The sequence below is a fragment of the Mustela lutreola genome, chromosome 15 (genome assembly GCF_030435805.1).
Source record: "Mustela lutreola isolate mMusLut2 chromosome 15, mMusLut2.pri, whole genome shotgun sequence".
In the NCBI taxonomy this organism is placed as follows: domain Eukaryota; kingdom Metazoa; phylum Chordata; class Mammalia; order Carnivora; family Mustelidae; genus Mustela; species Mustela lutreola.
In genome coordinates this window covers 1,752,310-1,773,885 of record NC_081304.1, presented here as the reverse complement: position 1 = coordinate 1,773,885, position 21,576 = coordinate 1,752,310, and the positions used below count along the sequence as shown (strand labels likewise).

The following is a 21,576-nucleotide window of genomic DNA, read 5'->3' as shown; positions in this document are numbered from 1 at the left end:
GAGGACCGAGGAGGAAGACGGCTGGTCCCCGGCCAGGAGCGACGCCAGGAGGGGATAGGGGGCGGGCGCCCTGACGTCCCCGAAGAGAAGCCGCCATCTGGCCTGCTGTGGCCGCTGAGTATCCCTGAAAGTGCAGTCGGAATAAGGACGTCATCGGGCGCGCGACACTGAAGGGACATAGCACGGGTAACCGCCACGCGCTGCGGGGTTGGCAGCGTGTGTGGTCGCAGCAGCGAAATGGTGGGGGGCGGGTGTAAGCTTCTGGGACGTCACGCGCGCTCGGCCCCCCTGGAGGACAGAGGGAGGCGGAGGGTCCGCATGGCAGCCGGAGTCCGACGCACTGAGACCGACCGCGCTCTGCAGCCATCATCCGACAATGAGCAGTGGGCAGCAGCACAACTTCCGGACGCTTGGAGACCAGCCAGCACGCTTTTAAAGAAATCTTTTTAAATGATTAAATTATAAAATAAAATTTTAATAAGTAATATAACTATAAAATATATAGAATATTTAATATTGAAATATGTGTGTTGTATGAATAAATTATGCAAGTGGCGCAAATATTTATGGAATATAATATGCGTAGTTGTAAATGTTTATAAAATACACAAGTGGGACGACATCAAACTAAAAGCTTCTGCACCGCAAGGGAAAGTTCACTAAATAAAAAGGCAACCTGTGAAATGGGAGAAAATGCTTTCAAACCGTCTCTCCGACGGGGGTTAATATCCAGAATGTGTCTAAGCAACTTCTACAGCGGAGCTGCAGAAACCCAAACAGCTGAGAAATGGGCCGGAGCCCTGAGGAGAGGTTTTCCAAGGAAGTCGTCCGTACAGGCGGCCCACAGGCACGTGAGAAGATGCCCAGCGCCACTCATCACCAGGGACATGCGGGGACCTGCGGGGACCCCACCTCCCACCAGTCCGATTGGTGCCGTCAGAAAGGCACAAGCTGTGGACTTAGCGAGGCCGTGGAGAGAAGGGGCAAGACAGGCACTGTTGGCAGGAGCGTGACCTGGGGCAGCCTCCGTGGGAGACGTTGTCTCGCAGACAACGAGAGTGGAGCCGCCGATGGGTCCGGCATTCCCGCTTCTGTCCTGCCTCAAAGCGGGACCCGCGCCCTGTGTTCACGGCAGCGTCATTCCCGAGGGCCAAGCGTGGAAGCCGCCTGAGTGTTCGTTGGCCGGGGACGCAGGAAGGAAACACACACACTGGGGCATTGCTGAGCCCAAAAGACCAAGAACCTCCTGCCATCTGGGGCCCGACAATCAAGCCTGGAGGCCACTGCGCTGTGTGACATAAGCCAGACAAGAGAAAGACAGACACGGGCTGACGTCCCATATCTGCGGAATCTAAAACCGTCGGACTGACCGAACCAGAGAAAGACGGCGGCTCCTGGGGCTGCAGGTGGCGGAAACAGGGAGATGCAGGCCAAAGAGGTCAGACGTGCAGGTGTCCGTCCATCCGTCTGGGGAGCACCACGGGGGCAGTGCTGTGCTGTGCATTTGAAGGACGCTGAGTACATCTCTAGGGCTCTTACATGCCCAAAACCAAGCCTGGTAGTCATGGCGTGAGCTGACAGATGTGTTAACGGAAATGATTGTGGTGACCGTCGCACGGCCTGTGGGTGTATCATTTACACACTGAACGTAAGTCAGTGCTGGAAAAAATAGGTTCTTATGATATAACACACAAATTATACTGATCTACTTGATTACAATTTACTATATAAGCACATGGAAAAACTCAGTGAAATAAAAGTTGTTAAATAAACAGTTTCCAGAAGGGCCTGAAGGGAAATACCTTGAACTGAAGGGAACTGAGAACAGCACGTTGGGATCCGTGGGGCACAGCTGAGCGGCGTGGGGGAACCTTACAGTTCCGCCTGCGTCCGTCGGCAGGGAGGGAAGGCTTTGAATCATTGACCTTAGATTCAACCTTGAGCTGTTGGTAAAAGAAAAGCAGATTAAACCCGAAGGAAGTAGGAGGAAAGAAGTAAAAATCACGGTGGAGATCAGCGCGAAAGAACGCAGAAAGGCAGAGAAAACCTGTTCCACCAAAAGCTGGATCTGAGAGCAGGTCACTAAAATGAGTTAACCGCCCCCAGGTTGGGCTGCATTTCCTCTGACGATACACCCGTTCGTGCAGTAGCTGGGTCGGAGAGCCGTGCTGCTTTTAGCTTCTTGAGGTCCCTCCATCCTGTTCCCCCAGTGGCGGCACAGAAAGAGAAGTAGACCCCACGTCCCAAATCAGGAATGAGAGGCGGCATCCGGGAGGCTCCAGAGGCCTCCAGGGAACAGTGCGCGGATGCTGTGAACGACTCAACACCAGGACGCTCGAGAGCTCGACAGAGACAGACACTCCTTGAATGGCAGGAGCCTCTGAGCTAGGAAGTGAGTCTGAGCAGCAGCACGTCTGTTAAAGAGACAACCTGTAGTTTAAAACTTTCCCGGGTGCAGGCGACTTCAGTGGTGGGCTCTAGCAGGTCACCGAGGAGAAGCGCCGTCCCGTGTCGTCGTGTGAGACCGACAGTGAGTGCCCTGATGCCATGTCCCCACAGCGTCTCGTGAGGACCGATCGGGCTTCCCAACAGTACTCCAGGAGATCAGATTCAGCCACCTCTGGCAAGGCTGATAAACCATGACCTGGGGGATGTATTTCAGGAACGTAAGGCGGCGGGACGATGGGAAAAATCCCTGTAACGTTCCCTATGAACAGCAGGAGCAACAGAAGCCATATTCTCGTTCTCAGAGACGGCACAAAGGAAGCGTTCGACCAAACCTAAATCCCGTGTCCGAGTTTTTAAAAATCCTGTCCGCAAACCAGTCACAGAAGGAACTTGCTCAGTGTGACAACCAGCATCTCCCAAGATGGCTGCAGCCGATGTCTCGGGCCCCGGTGCCTGTCTGAGCACTGCGCTCGGGAGCAGGACGGGGCCCGCACTCATGTCCTGTCTCCGGCACCCGCCGGAAGCTATGCCCGGTGCAGGAGGAAGGAAGGCGTCCAGCTCGGGAAGGAAAAGGCATGACTGTCTTTTTTTTTCTTTTTTTTAAGATTTTATTTATTTATTTGATAGACAGAGATCACAAGTAGGCAGAGAGGCAGGCAGAGAGAGAGGGAAGCAGGTTCCCCAGAGAGCCCGATGCGGGACTCGATCCCAGGACCCCAAGATCACGATCCGAGCCAAAGGCAGAGGCTTAACCCACCGAGCCCCCCAGGCACCCACAACTTTCTTTTAAAAGAAGAAGAAGAAGAAGAAGAAGAAGAAGAAGAAGAAGAAAACCGAAGGACTAGGAGCGTTTGACTTCGAGCCTCCTGTGCAGCAGCAAAGCGGACAAACTGCGGGACCCATGAGGAGCAGGGGCAGACCCGCACGGACACGGTCCGCTGTTCACCCAACCTGCAGAGCACTCCGCTCAACGGAGGACGGACCGTCTGTCCAGCCTGTGGGGCGGGGACAGCCGGACATCGTGTGCCCAAAGTGAACGGCAGCCAACACCTGGTGCTACACGAAACAACCCAGAACGGGAACGTACTGGCAAATCAGAACTCACAGTGAGATGATAGAACTCTCACAACTCAGTGTGGAAAGAAACGCGCAGGGGCACCTGGGTGGGTTAAGCCTCTGCCTTCGGCTCAGGTCATGGCCTCAGGGTCCTGGGATCGAGCCCCCCGCATCGGGCTCTCTGCTCAGCGGGGAGCCTGCTTCCCCCTCTCTCTCTGCCTGCCTCTCTGCCTACTTGTGATCTCTGTCTGTCAAATAAATAAATAAAATCTTAAAAAAGAAAGAAACACGCAGACCCAAAGAAGAAACATTACGGTAAGGGAGTGATTTGCTGGCCAAGAAGCCCCAGCGAAGTATGCTGTGTGTCGCCCTGCCCATGGCGGGCGAAGCCAGCTCGGCACCAGCGTAGGCCGCTGGGGCGTCCCAAACGAGAAGACCGCGCCATGTGTGGGGGACGCAGGTCTCACGCCCGCCCTGGCAAGCAGCTCTGGTTTCTCGAAAGCGTGTGTCCACTCAAAATCATCCACAGTGTTTACAGCGCTTTGTCCGTAATAGCCGAGTGCTGAAAACAGCCCAGTGACCATCAGCTGTGCATGAAAGCCCGCAGTGACCGTCCCCACCGCAAACTAGAACTCCGCAGAAGGAAGCTTGCACCAGCCCCGAGACGCTGAGCAGAAGAAGCCAGGAGCCGGCGGTGTATTCTGTATGACTCCGTTTATGTGGAACTCTAGGAAGTGCAAACTGTAGTCCCAGAAAGCGGATTAGCAGCAGCGGGGGTGGGGCTCCCCGAGGGGCACAAGGCAGCTCGAGGGTAGAGGCCCCTCGTGTTGACTGTAGACACGACTTCCCGGGTGTGTATGTTCGTCCACTTATCCTGTCTGTACTTGTAAATGCGCACAGTCGTCATAGGTCACGTCGACCCCAGGAAAGCTGTTAAAAACTTCGAGTTGTGTAGCTGTGTGTGGACAGCTGTCCTGTCCTGTCCCTTCTGGATCTTCCGTCCAAGAAAGACGAGACTGTGGGGAGATTGTTCTAGATGAAGACTCACGATGCGTGACCCCCCACGATGGATCCCAGACCCCAGACCGAAAGCTGTGAAGGACCTTGTTGGAACAGCTGGGGGAATCTGAGTGTGGACTGAGGGTCGGGTGACAGCGTGGTACCAAAGCTGGGTTTCTTGAGAGCGATCTTGGTTTTGTGGTTGTGCAAGAGAACGGCCTTTTTCTTAGGAAAGTTTCCAGGCAAAGCGTCATGCCGTCTGCGGCTTTCGGAAAGTGCAGACGAGCACCAGGGAGGGCAGAGGGAGAAAGCAAATGCTGCAGAAAATTCATTTAAATTGCCCTTCGGGTCGTGGGACGGGGTCACGCATCAGGAGCGGGATGGCAGGAGGATGAGGCAGCGTGTGGAAGTGGCCACCCTGCGGGAGGGCGCTGGTGCCTTCGGTCAGACCCTCAGAAGCCTCCTTATCATTTGTCTTTCTGCTAATTAACGGGGTGGTGGGCTGCGGAGTCGGCCGTGAAGGATTCCTATGAGCTGTAAGCAGTTCAGGGGGTTCCTCCGCAGACACCGTCAGCGTGCAGTTCAAGTTATGGTCATACACGGTTACTTACGCAGCCACCAGGGGATCGAGGGCACAATGTCCGTGAGCTTGAGCAACCTCCCCTGTCGTGTTCGTGAAGCCAGCCCGCATTTGGGGGTGCAAGGGCTTCAGCGTGCCTGACGCTGTTGCGGGGCGAGGAGAGGACACACGCCGAGGGACAGCGCATCAGAGGGGACCGGGATCTTCTTTCTGCCTCCGCACCGGCGCTGGGTCCCCTCCAGGTCCCCAAACGCGTGCTCATTTCTCTGCACAGTAACCCTGTCGCCGCCCCTCAGCTCTGATGCCACCAGCCTCTCTTCCTGCAGCTGCACCCCTGCACCCCTTTCCCACCACCCCTCCAGGTTTGCACAGGAAACACCACGGACAAAATGAGCGTGCGTGGCTTCAGTCCTGTGATGACTCGCGTCCCCGGGATCTGAGTGTAACCAGGACAGCCAGAGAGTTTGCAGTCCCGAGCCTGCTGTCTTGATGGCCCGGTGCCTGCAAGGAGCTGGCCCTCTCGGGGCTGGGGCTGTCGCTCCTGTGCCGGCAGCTCGTCGGTGTCTCTCCAAGTGCCTCGTTCCCACAGGTTCTGTCTTAAGAAACTGCTTTTAGAACAGGTTATGTTTACAGAAAACCTGAGATAGGAGGTAAGTTTCCGCAGAGCCCACCACCGGGCCCTGTTGTTAGTGTCTGAAGGAAGCCATGTTGACACGCATCATGGGCCAAAGTCCACGCTTCGTTCCGCTTTCCTGGTTCTCCCCCTGCTCAGTCGTCACTTCTCTCCAGGCGACTCTGGGCTGAGCTGTCTCTCGCATCCCTGCTTGCGGGGACCGGGCAGCTCTGGGCCGGTCCTCCATCAGCACGTGTCTGATGTTGGGTTTGGGAAAAGAGACCCACGACGCTGAAGGGCCCCTCATCACCTCCTGGCAAGGAGCACGATGTCCCTCCTGCTCTCCATGTCGCGTCACCTGGCTGGGGAGCGTTGGCCGGTGTGTCCACGTGTCACCCCGGCGTGGAGGTCACTGTGGTTCAGTGGGATACGTGTCACCCCGGCGTGGAGGTCACTGTGGTTCACTGGGATACGTATAACCGGACCTGCCTCGTGTCCCAGGTCAACCACAATTCCTTTACTCATTTTCACTATTTTTTTACAGCTGAGTATCGTCCTTTTAATTGCTGTCCCTTACTGCTGGTTTAGGTTGTTTGGTAAGGTTTGCTGTGGAGTGGTGGTGCACGCCGGGACTCGGTGTCCGCCACCGCTCCGTTCCCCTGCTGTACCGAACCTGCCCTGTGGCCTGGGTCCACGGGAGAGCCCCAGCCCCACTGCCTGTGGGTGCTGGTGTCCCTTCAGCTTCCGCCTGCTCGTGGGCACATCAGTGATTGCGCTGCTCCCATGGTCCGTGTCATTCCCGAACCACAGGTCATGAAGTGCAGGAAACAGACTGTCTCGGTGTCAGGGAGCCATGGTGTGTGTGTCTCAGAGAAGCTGGAGTCGGCAAGGAGGTGCTGTTTTATCGTCCTTCCTTGCCATCATCTGGGTTAACGAGGCTGCGTTTCAGAGGCTCTCAGAGTGGGCTTTAGTCTGGGGGAGAAGCAGGTCTACCCTCGAGGGGCCCCAGGAGAACTGTGGACACAGACATCTGAGCCCCCACCCCCACATCACCAGAGCTGGGGCTGCCCCTTCCAGCATGGGTTCAGGCCCTGGAGGCCCCTGCCGAGGGTATCTGTCTGTCTCTGGAAGGAGGGACACAGTTGTTTTCAGATAGCTCTGGATGTCCCCGAGTGAAGTGAAAAGCAAGAGGAAGCAGGAGGCTGTCATTGCCGCGCACCATCGGCCGTCAGGTCCCCTGCGGGCGGACAGGCCTGGGTGTGGGTGGGGGGTGACGGATCATCCTTCCGCGGCGGGAACGGGCTCTGTGACTCAGGCTGCAGGGGATGTCGTGGTGAGAGGAGCCGGAGCGTCAGCCTGATGCCAAGGGCAACAGAGAGAGGCCGTTTATTTGGGTGATGACTCAGGGGCCCGTGACTCATGGTCAGGCTGGGCTGGACCGCTGGCTCTGCAGAGCTGATCAGAGCGGGGATGGAGACGGTGGTGCCGGTCAGCCCAAGAGCCTGGCCCGCAGGACTCCAGTCTTGTATGTTTTAGGAGTGGGGCGGCCGTGGTTTTGATTGTGGAGCCTGAAGTCAAGGCTCGGTTACTGCGCGGTGTAGGAAGCAGCAGCTTAGACCCCTTGGCCACCAAGGACTATGAGGCTCTACCTGGCCATGACCTGTGCCCCGGGGTCAGGGTGGAAGCCCCCAGGGCGTGAAGGGGAGAGGCCAGGCCTCGGCATCCTGACTCTGCCGCTCAGTCTCTCCTCCTTCCGTGGCCGCTGGACGGAATCGTCCACACCGGGAGCCGTTACTGGGTAAGATTAGCATCTGTGATCGGGAATCCTAATGCTCCTCTGTACACACATCGGCTCTTTTATTTGTCAGCAGACGCTCAGTGGGCCTCTGATAGGAACCTGGCTATGCCCCACTGGGGCACCATAAAGACTAGTAATACTGGGTCCTTGGCCTCAAAGAGCGGAGCGTGCAGCAGAGCAGGGCAAGTGTAGAGAGCTGACCCGAAGGCAGGGTTCGGGAAGTCGTCCTCAGCGGGAGCAGAAAGGAGCCCGAGGGTGGCAGGGCCAGCTTAGGAGGCTGTTCCCGACAGCGCTCTGACGGCTCTGGTGCGCACCACAGGGCCGGCAGCCAAGACGCACACTCACGGTGGTGACTGAGATGAAAACAAACCGCGTCCCAGCGCCCCTGTAGCCGGGAGGAGAGGAGGAAGGTTCCTCCGTCCCGACGCACTTGTGCGTGCCACTGCCTGTCCTGGCCCCACGATGGACCCCTGTGGCATGGCTGAGTGTGACCCTCAGGGACAGTTTTTAGGGCCTGGCTGGGACACTAGCAGAGCCATGCTACAGGCCAGTTGAGAGGAGTCCAGGAATCCTTGATGAGGTCCAGAAACACGGGAGCCAGTTCAGGAGAAGAGCCAGCTCCAGGGCTAGACCAGAATCTGCCCAGAGCAGAGCAGAGTTTCCCTGAGCCAGGTGGACAGAGACACAGGAGCTCACAGTGATCTGATAGGCTGAGCAGGTACAAACTTGGGAGCAGAGCTTGTCTGATGGCCAGAGACGCATTAGAAAAATACGCAAGTGAAACAAAAGGTTTACAGTGAGAAAATGTCATCGAAGAATGCAGCCCGACTCGCCCATGAGACAGATGTGCCTGCGTGTGATGTTAACGAGTGCTAATGAGAGCGGAGTTCACCAAAGACTCTGGTGAGGGCACGCACAGTCGGGAGTGCAGAGGAGCGAAAAGTGACGGAGTCGTGAATGTCTAACATCGCTAAATAAAGACACAGTCGTTATTTCAAAATCTAGAGGAAATCCTTTCTTTTTTTATAGGGGTTTTAAAATTTTATTTATTTACTTATTTGTTTAACAGAGAGACAGTGAGAGGGAACACAAGCAGGGGAAGCGGGAGAGGGAGACGCAGACTCCCCGCTGAGCAGAGAGCCCGATGTGGGGCTCGATCCCAGGACCCTGAGACCATGACCTGAGCTAAAGGCAGACACTTCACCGACTGAGCCACCCAGGTGCCCCTAGAAGTAAATTCTGTAAAAACCGCTGGAAAGAGTTGCGTTGGCTGCTGTTGGCGGGCTGGACTCAGGGAGGGAGGACTAGGCCGTCTAGTGCTGCTCTGCTTCCTACCTGTGTTCCTGTGGGAAACAGAAGCTCATCTGCAGATAAAGAACATCCAGGAAGGGCACCGGGGGCTCAGTCATTAAGCATCTGCCTTCGGCTCAGGTCATGATCCCAGGGTCCTGGGATCGAGTCCCACATCGATCCCTGCTCAGCGGGGAGCCTGCTTCTCCCTCTCCCACTGCCCCCTCTCCCGCTCCCCCTGCTTGCATTCCCTCTCTTGCTGTCTCTTTTTCTGTCAAATAAATAAATAAAAACCTTTAAAGAAAAAAAAACCACACAGGAGGACAGAAGCCACAAGGCACACCCTGGGGAGACAGTCCCAGCCGCGCACGCCCAGACCCAGACAAGCCGAACCTCTGCCTCCCGGTGAGGGCGTCTGAGCCGCGTCGCTCCACCAGCGTGGGTGTTTCCACAGCCATCGTGGAGAGAATCAGGTGACAAGCTGGAGGCCCACGAGTCCCCTGTCCCTGCGCAGAATGGAAAGGGTGAACCTTTAAAGTCTCTGGAGATGGTGAAGCGATGGCGGCCCCTATGCGGACCAGCTCCAGTGTGGGGTCGCAGCTCCGCCGCCAGTGGGCCTCCGGCGGATCCCTCCTTGTCCGGACCTTCGCCTCCTTGTATAAAAACGGGGATTGTAATTACTGCCTGTCAAGGTAGCGCCGGAGCACCCGTGGTGGCCTCCGTCTCCGTTGCCACAGAGTGCATCATACGGCCTGCTTTCCTTCCTCTCTCTCTGCCTGCCTCTCTGCCTACTTGTGATCTCTGTCTGTCAAATAAATTTAAAAAAAAATTAAAGAATAAGCTGGGCCTACAAGTGAGGCAGACCACATGTGCAGAGCCCCGCGTGCGGATTATAAACTGACTTCTGTGTACGCGATCTGATGGTATATTAGGCCATGAGCGAATCCTTAAGACTTTCCAAAAAGTAGAAATAGTACAGACAATGTGCATAGTAGGACGAGAGGGGAACCACGGTGCAGAAAACAAGATGGACCTTCCAGCTAGGATTTTTTTTTTCAGCAGTCACCTTCAGTCTTCAGTCAAAGGAAAGTTATAGTTCTGGAAGTACAGATAATAAAAATCATGCACGTCAGACCCATGGAAAGCAGTTACAGCCACGTTCAGAGAAGGCTTGGCGGCCTTAAGTCCCCGTGTCACCCCGACAGAGAAGCAGAGAAGAGGAAGCCACCGGCTAGGACAACAGCAAAGCAAAGGAGCTGCAGGCACACAGAGAGAAGCTGTTCGGTCAAGATCCGAGAAGGACTTCTCTGAGTTCGCAAACAAAAATACAAAAATTCAACAGTAAATAGCAAGCTCTTTCTTGGGGGGTGGGAACCAGCTCGACTGATGAAGATAAGCGCATTCAAGAACGGACGCGGGAGGGAGAACGTGCTGACTCGCGAGACCGTTTTGCACATCTCTGAAAGTGCAGTGTGAACTTGAATATAGCACCCGTATTTCCAGGAAAAGACAACTTATCAGTGGACCCCAGAAGAAGTAGAAGGCGCAAACTCACCAGTTTCCCCAGAACGAACAGGGAGGGGCGTTCGGAAGAACCCGCTGTGCCCCGTCACTCCCGAGGGCGGAGAGCTGCAGCAGCGTCCAGCTCCTCCGGAGCGGAGAAGGCAGGCAGACGCCGCTGTTCTGTTTGTGGAGCAAGGGGGGCGTTGACGAGCGAACCTCGAATTCACAACTGCGTGCATGCACTCAATGCCACCGACCCGCGTGCCTCGTGTGTCGATAAATTGGTAACGTTTGTTTTATATACATCATCACACACAGAACGGAACAAGATCACACAGAAAAAGAAGCCACATGATATTCATACTTGTGTTTGGAAATAACCCAGCAGAACGTGGAAGGGACAGCAGCGCACTGCCAGACGGGCTCCTCCCGGGGTGCAGGGTTGGTCCTGGGTCGGCCCCCGAGAAGCCGAGCCATTACAGTAATAATATTGATCAGTAGAAGAAGGCTGACCTCGATCTTTTCGTGAAGGAAGAAATCCCCACGAAAGGAGCACGTCGTTAGCTGCTCCTCTACCACGTAAGCCCGGAAGCCAGCTTCGACCTTACCGGGGAGACCCTGAGAGCGACAGGAGCAGAAGGAGAAGCCACGGTCACTCTCCGCTAACAGAGGCTGAAATTAAAGGCACAAAGCCTAGAAAAGTAGAAGCAAACCACTACGGCTGCCACACGATATGCCTGGAAATCTCAGTGGAGTCAGTGCCAGGCCGATAGTGAGGGGCGTTAGGAGGAAGGGGGACTCCGGATCAACGTACAGAAATCACAAGAACAACCAGCAAAGACACGCGCACCCCGTTTACGAAAGAACCCTAAGTCTGGGCGTAAACCTGACCCGAGACATGAAAACCCTCCGAGAGAGAAGCTGTAAAGCATTCCTGAAGAACACAGACGCCCCCCCGAACGAAGAAAAACATACGCCGTTTGTTTACAGAAGGCTTTGTCATCAGCAGTATGTCAGCGTTCCCTAAATTAACCTAAGCTTTAATACAATCCCAATAAAACTACCAGCAGGCTCTTTCTCCCGCCCTCTTCTGGGGAACTAGGCAGACATGCTCTGTGCTTCCTGCAGAGAAGTAAATAGCGATTGCCAGCGAGACTCTGAACAGAGAGGGGCAGGGAAGGAAGTAACCCTGCCGGATCCCGGAGGTTGGGACAGAGCCTCCGTGGTGAGGAGCATTGTGGGGCTGGGTCACGCACAGACGGGCTGACAAACGGGCGAACAGAGACGGACCTCCGAGTCCAAGGGCATTGTTCAGGGTCGAGCCAGCAGGTCAGATCTGCTCAGGTAAGGATGGCGGGCTCCTGAATTCCCGGTGTTGGGGTAGCTAGCTATCTAACTGTGCTTCCCAAACACCAGACTTGACGTTAATTTTTATTTTTTTAAAGATTGCATTTATTTGATAGAGTGCACAAGCAGGGGGAGCAGCAGAGGGAGAGGGAGAAGCAGGTTCCCTGGGAGCCCGATGCGGGGCTCAATCCCAGGACCTGAGATCATGACCTGAGCCAAAGTCAGATGCCTAACCGCCTGAGCCCCCCAGGTGCCCCCAGAATTGACTTAAAAAGATAATCTAAATATAAAGAATGAAACTGTGAAAGTACTAAAAGAAAACCCAGGAAAATTCTGTTTAACCTTAGAGTGAAGAAAGCCTTTTTAACCATAACTTAAAAGTCTAGATCTCTTTGAAAATTAATAGATTCGGTTGCAGAGCAATAAGACATTTGCATGGGGGTGGGGAACATGAGCAAAGTCTTAAAACAAAGAATCGGGGGGTTGGTATTTACACCTCCACTCCCAGGTGACAGACCAGCCATCATCATTCGTAAAGAGCTCCAAGAAATCAGAAACAGCACTGACGGTCCAGCAGAGCTGGGTCAGAAGATGGTCAGAAGATACAGATGACGCTCGTTTACATGCAGCGGAGATGCTCGGTGCCCTCTGTGATGGGGGACATGCGCAGTCGGGCGGCCCTGAGTCTGGGTTTTCACTTCTCAGACGGGCGAACACTCGGGTGTCTTGTGGCCGGCTGTGCTGCTCAGACACAAGGTGTCAGGGCTGCAGACGGACGTGTCCTGTGACAGGGCCGCGTTGCTTACGGAAGTTAGGGCTTTGCCCACTGGGTCTGAGCAAGCCAGGCTCTCCTCTTGACGGACGGCTGCACGTCCACGGTGAAGAGAGGGCGCAGTCCGCGTGAAGGCTGCCTTCCACGGGGGAGCGTCCTCTCGTCTGAGAAGAGGAGGCCTCAGTCTCTGTTCCTATTTCTTACATCCGCGTGAGGAAGGGTCGGGAGAGTCCGTAAGAAACGAACAGGGCATTGGCGGCAGCGGCGGAGGGAGGCTTTCCTCGCATGCTGTGTCACATTCTATGTCCGGACGCCGGCCGTCCCCGCTCCAGGCTCGTCGTCCCGACTCTGCGGCCCCGCAGGGACAGGGAGGGAAGCCGCCTTCTCCAGCCATGCCTTTCGGTAACATTTTGACTTTTTGAACTTTTAAGTATTTTTACAGATTTTGGAACGTGATGAAAAAGTAGATTGAAGGCATAAAATCATCCATACGCGCCAGTGATTTTCCCATTGATCCTGGTCACTTACAGCATTCTTGGTGTGTTTTCATTCCAGAGTTTAGCTTTGACACAAGAGTGCCCGATGCGAGAATTTTTTTTTAGGTTCATTTATTGGTCTAAGTCATCTTTGCACCCAGCGTGGGGTTTGAACTCACGACCCCAAGATCAAGAGTCCTAGGCTTCCGCCGTGCCGGCTTGGCGCCCCGTGTATTTCAGTGTCTTCTGCACTTGGCCTTGGGAAGCCCGTCGCTCCAGGGTCCGAGGCGTGCGGAGGGCCGAGAACGTGCGCGGTGAACTTGCTGTGGAATCTGCGAGGGGCTGTGAGCTCTCGTGACCAGTGAGCAGAAATCCTGCCCTGGTCTCGTTTCCCAGGCGCCGCTGGCTGTAGGACCTCGCGCCATTTCTAAAACGGTGTTTGTGCATCCCGACACCATCCTGCTGTCTCCACGGGCGCCCGTCATGCTGGGAACGGCCGCCCCATGGCCCCTCTGGGTCTTCCTTTTCTCCCATCGAGATCTGAACTCTGGGACCCACACGGACCGGAAGCGGGGCTCTCCCACCGCGTCAGCTTCTGCACGTTCACGGCAGGTCACCAGCAGCCGTGCCCACCAGTGCTCAGGACCGTCCCGCCGACGTCCCGGCTGCCCCGTAACAGACCTTCATCTGTGGGGAAGAGCAGGAAGTGTGCCCTGCCAGGCCACCCCCTTGCCTCACCCCTGCCGGGCCACCCCCTTGCCTCACCCCTGCCGGGCCACCCCCTTGCCTCACCCCTGCCGGGCCACCCCCCTTGCCTCACCCCTGCCGGGCCACCCCCTTGCCTCACCCCTGCCGGGCCACCCCCCCTTGCCTCACCCCTGCCGGGCCACCCCCCCTTGCCTCACCCCTGCCGGGCCACCCCCCCTTGCCTCACCCCTGCCGGGCCACCCCCTTGCCTCACCCCTGCCGGGCCACCCCCTTGCCTCACCCCTGCCGGGCCACCCCCCCTTGCCTCACCCCTGCCGGGCCACCTCCTTGCCTCACCCCTGCCGGGCCACCCCCCTTACCTCACCCCTGCCGGGCCACCTCCTTGCCTCACCCCTGCCGGGCCACCTCCTTGCCTCACCCCTGCCGGGCCACCCCCCTTACCTCACCCCTGCCGGGCCACCCCCTTACCTCACCCCTGCCGGGCCACCCCCTTGCCTCACCCCTGCCGGGCCACCCCCTTGCCTCACCCCTGCCGGGCCACCCCCCTTACCTCACCCCTGCCGGGCCACCCCTTGCCTCACCCCTGCCGGGCCACTCCCCTTGCCTCACCCCTGCCGGGCCACCCCCCTTACCTCACCCCTGCCGGGCCACCCCCTTACCTCACCCCTGCCGGGCCACCCCCTTGCCTCACCCCTGCCGGGCCACCCCCCCTTGCCTCACCCCTGCCGGGCCACCCCCCTTACCTCACCCCTGCCGGGCCACCCCTTACCTCACCCCTGCCGGGCCACCCCCCCTTGCCTCACCCCTGCCAGGCCACCCCCTTGCCCGCCTCGTGGAATCAGCCTCGCGGACGCCGCCCTTCCTGCTCTGTGTCCGCGCACCCCGTCTTCGGCCGGCGTCACAGGGAACCCAGTGCTCGCTCGTCTGCTCGCTCTGCTTCTCCTCCTCACCTCCCCGTCCCTCGTTTTAAAAGCGCAAGTCCCTGAAATCCGGAGGACAGCAGAGCTGTAGTGAGAACTGAAAGCCGTCGGAGGTGGTTGCGTGTGTGCTGGGACAGGGGCCTGTTCGGGCAAAACCAGTTGGTGTTCATGCCCTTGCCTCCCTCCTGCTGCTGGGTCTGGGGGGCGCACCAGCTTCGGGGGCTCCTTGGCTGCCATGGCCCCCGAGGCTCCGTGGGAGGCTTTCTACCCAGTCCGTGGGGAGTGTGTGTCTGTGCATGGCATTTCTGTGTCTTCGTAGTCAAAAGGCTTCATGTCCCTCCTTCTGATGAGGCAGTTGGCCAGGGTGTGTGTGTCCCGGGCCCCTGCCTGCAGGGGATAGAGGGCGCGGGAGGGACAGCTGAGCTGGAGAAAGTCTGAGCAAGTTCTCAGCCGTTGGTAAGCGAGTCTGGCTAAGGCCTGGGAGGGCAGGAGGCCCGTGACGAGGTGGCTCTTGGGGGTCCCTCCTGGTGCAACCCCTCATCAGCGCAGGCTCTGCACTGAAGGCCCTCGGACGCTCACGCCCTGGTTCAGAATGAGTGGAGCGTGAATTAGTGGCCCCATGTTCCCCTCTGGTGAGGCTCACTGTACATGTGTCAGCCTTGCTGACTTGTCCAACCTCTGATCTAAAACCAAAGAGGAGCCTTTGCTCTGAGAATCGGGCAGCCGGCCGCTTTTCCCAGGGGCTTCTGAGATGCCCTCTCCCGGTCCCCTTGGACGGCGACTCTGCAGGGTGGACAGCGTGTTGATGCCTTCTTAGATCTTCCGTCACCACCTTCATTCAGAGCAGGGCATCCCTGTGGGATCAGTTAGAAACTCACGCTTAATCAGCTTCCTGGCACTTCGGGAATCAGCCCCCTGGCCTGAGCCCCTGGTGCCCATGCTTCCTGACCAGCACCCACACCTACCTGCTCAGCTCCCACTCACACGGCCAGTGGGAGGGTGCCCTGCCCGTGTCCTGGTGCGAGGAGGAAACCCGGGATGATGAGAGCCCCCGAGAAGCAGGTGGTGCGGGGGAGCTGTCCCGTGTGGCGCAGAGCACCCTCCTCCCCGTCTGCGGCGTCGGGCTCCCTCCCCACGTGAGCGTGACTTCTGATCTGAAAGTCAGCTTGGCTCACGCTCTGCTCCTGGGCGTGTGTGTGCGCATGAGCTTCCTCCTGACGGCACCACGTGTGTCTCAGAGGTGCCTCAGATGCACCGGCCCCACATAGAACCCTCCTTCTCTGAGGGCCTGCACCTGGCACCCCAGCTCTTTAGTGATCTTCCAAGCAGTTGGGCCACCCGCCCCTCCTGCCCAGATCCCGCGAGAGTCGTCCCCGTCTCCAGGGTCATCCCCACGCCCTCTGCACCGGCTGCCCCCTTTCAGTCCGGCTCACCGTCCGCTGCAGTCCTGCAGACCCACTGCCGTGACCCTCCCCGGTGCCAGCCCCTGCCGGCCACCTCAGGGCCTCCAGGCAGCATCCGAAGCCCTGTGCCCTCTGCGCCCCGCATCCCACAGGATAGGCTCGCCTTCCCCTCCGTCCCGACTTGGCAGAAGATCCCACCGTCCTTCAGCACAGGCGCTGAGCCACCACGTCCCCCGGGTCTCCTTGCCGTGCCATCACGCACACACAGCGGTCTCCTCCAGAGACTGCGAGCAGGGTAGGGTGTGTGTGGGTCGCGTCTCTGTGTCCAGGACTGAGCCAGTGCCTAGCACCGGCGGGTCCTTGAATGAGAGCTCAGCTCACAAATGCACAGTCGTGCAGGTGTGCGCCGGTGCATGCAAGTGTGTGCAGGTGTGCCCCAGTGCATGCCGGTACATACAGGTGTGTGCCAGTGCGTGCCGGTGTGTGCCAGTGCGTGCCGGTGTGTGCACATACATGCAAGTGTGCAGGTGCAGGCTGATGTGTGCTGATACATGCAGGTGTGTGCCAGTCCATGTAGGTGTGAGGTGCACGTGTGTGCAGGTGTGTGCTGATACGTGCAGGTGTGTTCCAGTGCAGGCCAGTGTGTGCACACACATGCAGGTGTGTGCCGGTGCATACAGGTGTGTGCACATACATGCAGGTGTGTCCCAGTGCATGCCGGTGTGTGCTGCTACATGCGGTGTGCACAGTCCATGTAGGTGCGAGGTGCACGTGTGTGCAGGTGTGTGCTGATACGTGCAGGTGTGTTCCAGTGCAGGCCAGTGTGTGCACACACGTGCAGGTGTGTGCCGGTGCATACAGGTGTGTGCACATACATGCAGGTGTGTCCCAGTGAATGCCGGTGTGTGCTGCTACATGCGGTGTGCGCAGTCCATGTAGGTGTGTGTGCACGTATGTGCAGGTGTGTGCTGATACATGCAGGTGTGTTCCAGTGCAGGCCAGTGTGTGCACACACGTGCAAGTGTGTGCCGGTGTGTGCACATATGTGCAGGTGTGCCGATGCATACAGGTGTGTGCACATACATGCAGGTTGTCCCAGTGCGTGCCGGTGTGTGCTGTTACATGCAGGTGTGTGCCAGCCCATGTAGGTGTGTGTGCACGTGTGTGCAGGTGTGTGCTGATACGTGCAGGTGTGTTCCAGTGCAGGCCAGTGTGTACACGCACGTGCAGGTGTGCCAGTGTGTGCACATACGTGCAGGTGTGCAGGTGCGGGTCAGTGCGTGCAGGTGTGTGCACATACGTGCAGGTGTGCAGGTGTGGGTCGGTGTGTGCCAGTGCATACAGGTGTGTGCACATACGTGCTGGTGTGCAGGTGCGGGCGGGTACATACAGGTATGTGCACATACATGCTGGTGTGCAGGTGCGGGCCAGTGCATACAGGTGTGTGCACATACGTGCAGGTGTGCCCCAGTGTGTGCTGGTACATGCAGGTGTGTCCCAGTGTGTGCCGGTGTGTGCACACACGTGCAGGTATTCAGGCGCGGGCTGGTGTGTGCTGCTACATGCAGGTGTGTGCCAGTCCATGTAGGTGTGTATGCACATGTGTGCAGGTGTGTGCTGATACATGCAGGTATGTTCCAGTGCAGGCCAGTATGTGCACACACGTGCAGGTGTGCAGGTGTGGGCCGGTGTCTACAGGTGTGTGTGCAGGTGTGCAGGTGCCGGCCGGTGCATACATGTGTGTGCACATACATGCAGGTGTGCCGGTGCGTACAGGTGTGTGCACATACGTGCTGGTGTGCAGTTGTGGGCTGGAGTGTGCTGGTGCAGCGCAGCCTGGAGATTTGGGAAGAGCTGTACACCTGACTCTTCACTTACGCTTCCCACCTCAGGGCTCTGCCTTTGGGGTAAGGAGTAGGGCCTCTGCTCCAGGAAGCACCTCTTGAAATGTGTGACACAGATGGTTCACACGATTACACTCCCACAGATTCTCCTTTCCCAGTGTTTTGTAAGTCCAGGCAAAATTCTAAGGAAAGCTTCGGCAGGGGTTAGGGTCTGCAGAAACCAGGGAGGGTTTCGAGTGTCGGGTGCCTCCCCCTCGGAAGGCAGGAGGAGGGGGGCGTGGGAAGGAGGGTGTGGGCATGGGCCGCAGGGGTGAAGGGCCCCTCCCGGCAGGTCCCCGGAGGTGTTCAGGGAACGTCTAGGAGCCGCTGCACTCCTGAGCGTGTGTAGGGTGCCGGCCCCTCTCCCGCGGCCGAGGAGGGTGGTCTGCTAGCAGCCGCTCTAGCTGATCTTCCCAGTCGAATGCTGGACTTGAGGGCATAGAATCTGGAAGGCATAGAACATCCCCTGCTCGCCCATGATTCACACATCCCACGAAGCAAGGAGCCCCTGGGTACCCGCACTCACGGTTTCTCCGTCTCTTTCTCTCCCCAGTCGTGCCAGGCTGACCTGGTGAAGGACAGCGGTCACAAATACTTCCTGTCGGTCCTGGCGGACCCTTACATGCCAGTAAGATGACCCTCCCTTCTCCCTCAGCAGTGTCCAGAGCTGTGCTGTTTGTTCCCACGCATGTCTCGCTCTGGGGTTCCGTGGCGAGGGGCTCCCTGGGGGCGGAGGGCCATGTCGGGTGTGGGCGGGCAGTCGGCCTTTGCCTAAGAGCAGCTGGTTTCAGAGCAGGTTCCTTTCTGCCTCTGAGTAGGTCGGTTCGGCTGTTCATGACCATCTGTCTCCCTGGCACATCTGTGCAGCAGAGGAGAATCCCTGCCCGCTCACATCCTGTCTACGGAATGAGATTAATGAGCGCTTTCATGTCTCTCTGACAGCTCACAGGCCTAGGGAAGGTTCTGGAACATGACAAGTTGCCAGTGTGCCTTATGAATCAGGAAGGAAGGGAGGGCAGGAAAGACGAGAGTGAGCATTTACGTTTCAAATTATGTTATTTTATTAAAATGCTTCAGCAACAGTCATCTATGAACGGCATTCACAGGGAGCGCTGCCGGTGCGTCGTAACGAACCCCCAGCCTCCCTCGCTGCAGCTCCTAGTGTGGCAGAGAACAAAACAGACGTCCAGAGTCGATCCTTGATATAACTCAGTTTTGCCAGCATATTTAAAGCGTAAAAGTTCATTTTCACAGCCTTGGCGTTCTAAGCTATGCTGGTTACCGAAGAAAAACCAGAAGACGTTAAAGACAGGATTGTTGCGTAACAGGCAAGTGGCACCGCGTGTTTGAACTGAAGCCTGGTGACAGAGCTCCATCCTGGGAGCGGAAGCTCACCCTCGCGAGGCGATCGTGGCTCAGTGGCAGCCCAGGCCGGCACAGGTGGGCCCCACTTCGGCTGCAAACACACTGACGTTTTGAGCCCATAGTGAAATTCAAAAGAGAAGATTGCCAGATGCCAAAAACTGAAGCCAGAAGTCTGAGGAGAGCCACAGTGGAAAGGGAACGCTGACCCCGGGGTCTCCTGCCCTGCGCCCAGGGTGGGGCCTGAGTGGCCACAGCACAGGAACAGACCCCCGTGGAAAGCCAGGAGCCTACGAGGTGTGCCCTCCCCCATGCGGGGAGGCGCTCGGAAACGCAGCTCCCAGTGGTCCACATCCAGGGGGAGACAGCAGCCCAGATCCCCAGGGGCCTGGAAGCAAAGGCAGAACCCCCACGGGCGGTGCAGAGCCTAGAGCCTGAGAGCCTTGGCCACAGGTGGTCGAGCCAGCGGGGAGGAGAGCCAGTGGAGTCGGCAAATAGGAAATCAGCCCCCGAGAACCGAAAGTACTAGAGTTCTCTGAGAACAACTGTAAAACCCACATGAGTAAGTGTGTGTAAGACGATTGAATGGGAAGAATTCAGTTACGTCCAAAATGCAGCACCGTGTAGTTCCTCAGAACTACTTTTGTCCCTTCTAGAAGAAAACCATCTGTTCTTTTCTTTTTACTCATCCTCAAAAGTGACCAACTAGAGGGGCGCCACGGGGGCTCAGTCGTTAAGCCTCTGCCTTCGGCTCAGGTCGTGATCCCAGGGTCCTGGGATCGAGCCCCGCATCAGGCTCTCTGCTTGGTGGGAGCCTGCTTCCCCCTCTGCCCCTCCCCCTGCTTGTGTGCCTTCTCTTGCTGCGTCTCTCCGTCAAATGAATAAAATCTTTTTTAAAAAATGACCAAGTAGATTCTCTTGGTGAATCGGCAGATCTGGGGGAGCCTGTAGTGGAAGCCGTCGTCTCTGCCGTACAAAGCTCCGCAGTAAAGCAAACAGCAGGCGGCCCGTGGGCGAGGGAACCCAGACGCCACCCAGCACGGAGCCAACAGCAGGCGGGAGGGGGCACTGAGGCCTACGGGGCAGGGGGTCCCACTGCTTCCAGCCCCAGGCCAGAGCGTGCCCTCAGGACAGCGGGGAGCGGCAGGATGTGGGGCGCCCACGGCTGACGATTCTCCCAGCACGAAGAAAGGAACGCGTTTTTGGTTGTAAAAAACGCAGTGAACCTTGTAACAGGCGAACACAAGCAAATCCACACGAAGACGCGTCCTGACCGAGTCGCACGTCTCCAAGCAGAAGGGAGAGTCTTAGAAGTAACCAGAACAAAGGGGCCTTTGCACAGCAGCGGGCCGCTTCAGCGGGCAGTGGACGCTGGCGCCAGAGGAAACGGACCGTCACCCTGGGACCCTCCGCCGCCTCACACAGCGTTCAGGACACGTGGTCAGAGGCTCAGAGCCCGCCGCATGTGGGCCCCCAGCGCAGACCCGTGTGAAGACGGTGCCCCGGGACGCAGACAGCAGCACAAGACTAAGGAACTGGCGAACCTGTCGGCACATTGGAGTGCGCACTGGCTGCGGACACGGACGGCGGTCCTCACGGACCTGAGGGGTTAAGGCGGAGGCAGAAGGCTGCGATCGGCCCTGTAGTGGCCTCGACGCATCTGAGGGCGAGCAAGAAGGGGCCGTGTCCAGGTCCACTCAGGGTGCGCATGAAAAACGCGAGGCCCCGCAGAACCACTGGGATAGGCCGACTGGGTCCCTTCAGGAGGGCCACAGGCCCACAAAGGGAAGGGCAGAGTGAAGACCGGCCCACGCGACAGGAGGCCACGAGAGGGAGCTGGGAACTGAGTTAGGAGGGGGATCCACGCGTTCCCCACCGGCGTGCGCGGCGAGGGCAGCATGCGGCACGGCTCGGGCGAGGTGGCATGGGGGGCGGTCGGGCACTTCCCACCAGCGGGACGGCCCTCTGCCCACGCGGGGCCATGGCGGATGCGCCTGTCCTGCAGTATTAGCACCGTGGGGGACAACCTGTGCTCAGAAACTCCAAGCCCAAAGCCGCCGGCCCGTCTTCAGCCGGCTCCTCTTCTCTGTAGACGCCAGTGCACAGGAGGCCAACTCGTGTGAGTGGGCCCCGGGCTCAGCACAGAGCTCAGGAAGGAGAGCTCTGCCATGCTCGCGGGAGGATGGGTTTCCGCCGCGGGCGAGAGCGAAACCAGGCTGCCTTCTGTCTTCTAGGCCGAACACCGGACCATGACGGCGTTCATCCTCGCCGTGATCGTCAACAGCTACAACACAGGGCAGGTGAGTGCCGCCGCCGCCCGCCCCTCCAGGGCCTCCTGGCCCCGCCACCCTGTTCCCTGTCTGTGGAACAGTCTTCCTCAGAAGGGGGTGCCGGCGGGGGGCCTGCGTGTGGCCGCCG

General features: G+C 57.9%; 1 protein-coding gene across 2 annotated transcripts in view; it reads left to right on the top strand.

Moving 5' to 3' along the window:
• RPTOR (regulatory associated protein of MTOR complex 1) overlaps nucleotides 1-21,576 on the top strand; it is a 308,508-nt gene that overhangs the window by 231,712 nt on the left and 55,220 nt on the right. For both annotated transcript variants that reach the window (XM_059148815.1, XM_059148816.1), the window contains 2 exons: nucleotides 18,350-18,424; nucleotides 21,393-21,458. In XM_059148815.1, coding sequence (XP_059004798.1) covers nucleotides 18,350-18,424; nucleotides 21,393-21,458 — 141 coding nt within the window. The remainder of the gene's footprint in view (nucleotides 1-18,349; nucleotides 18,425-21,392; nucleotides 21,459-21,576) is intronic.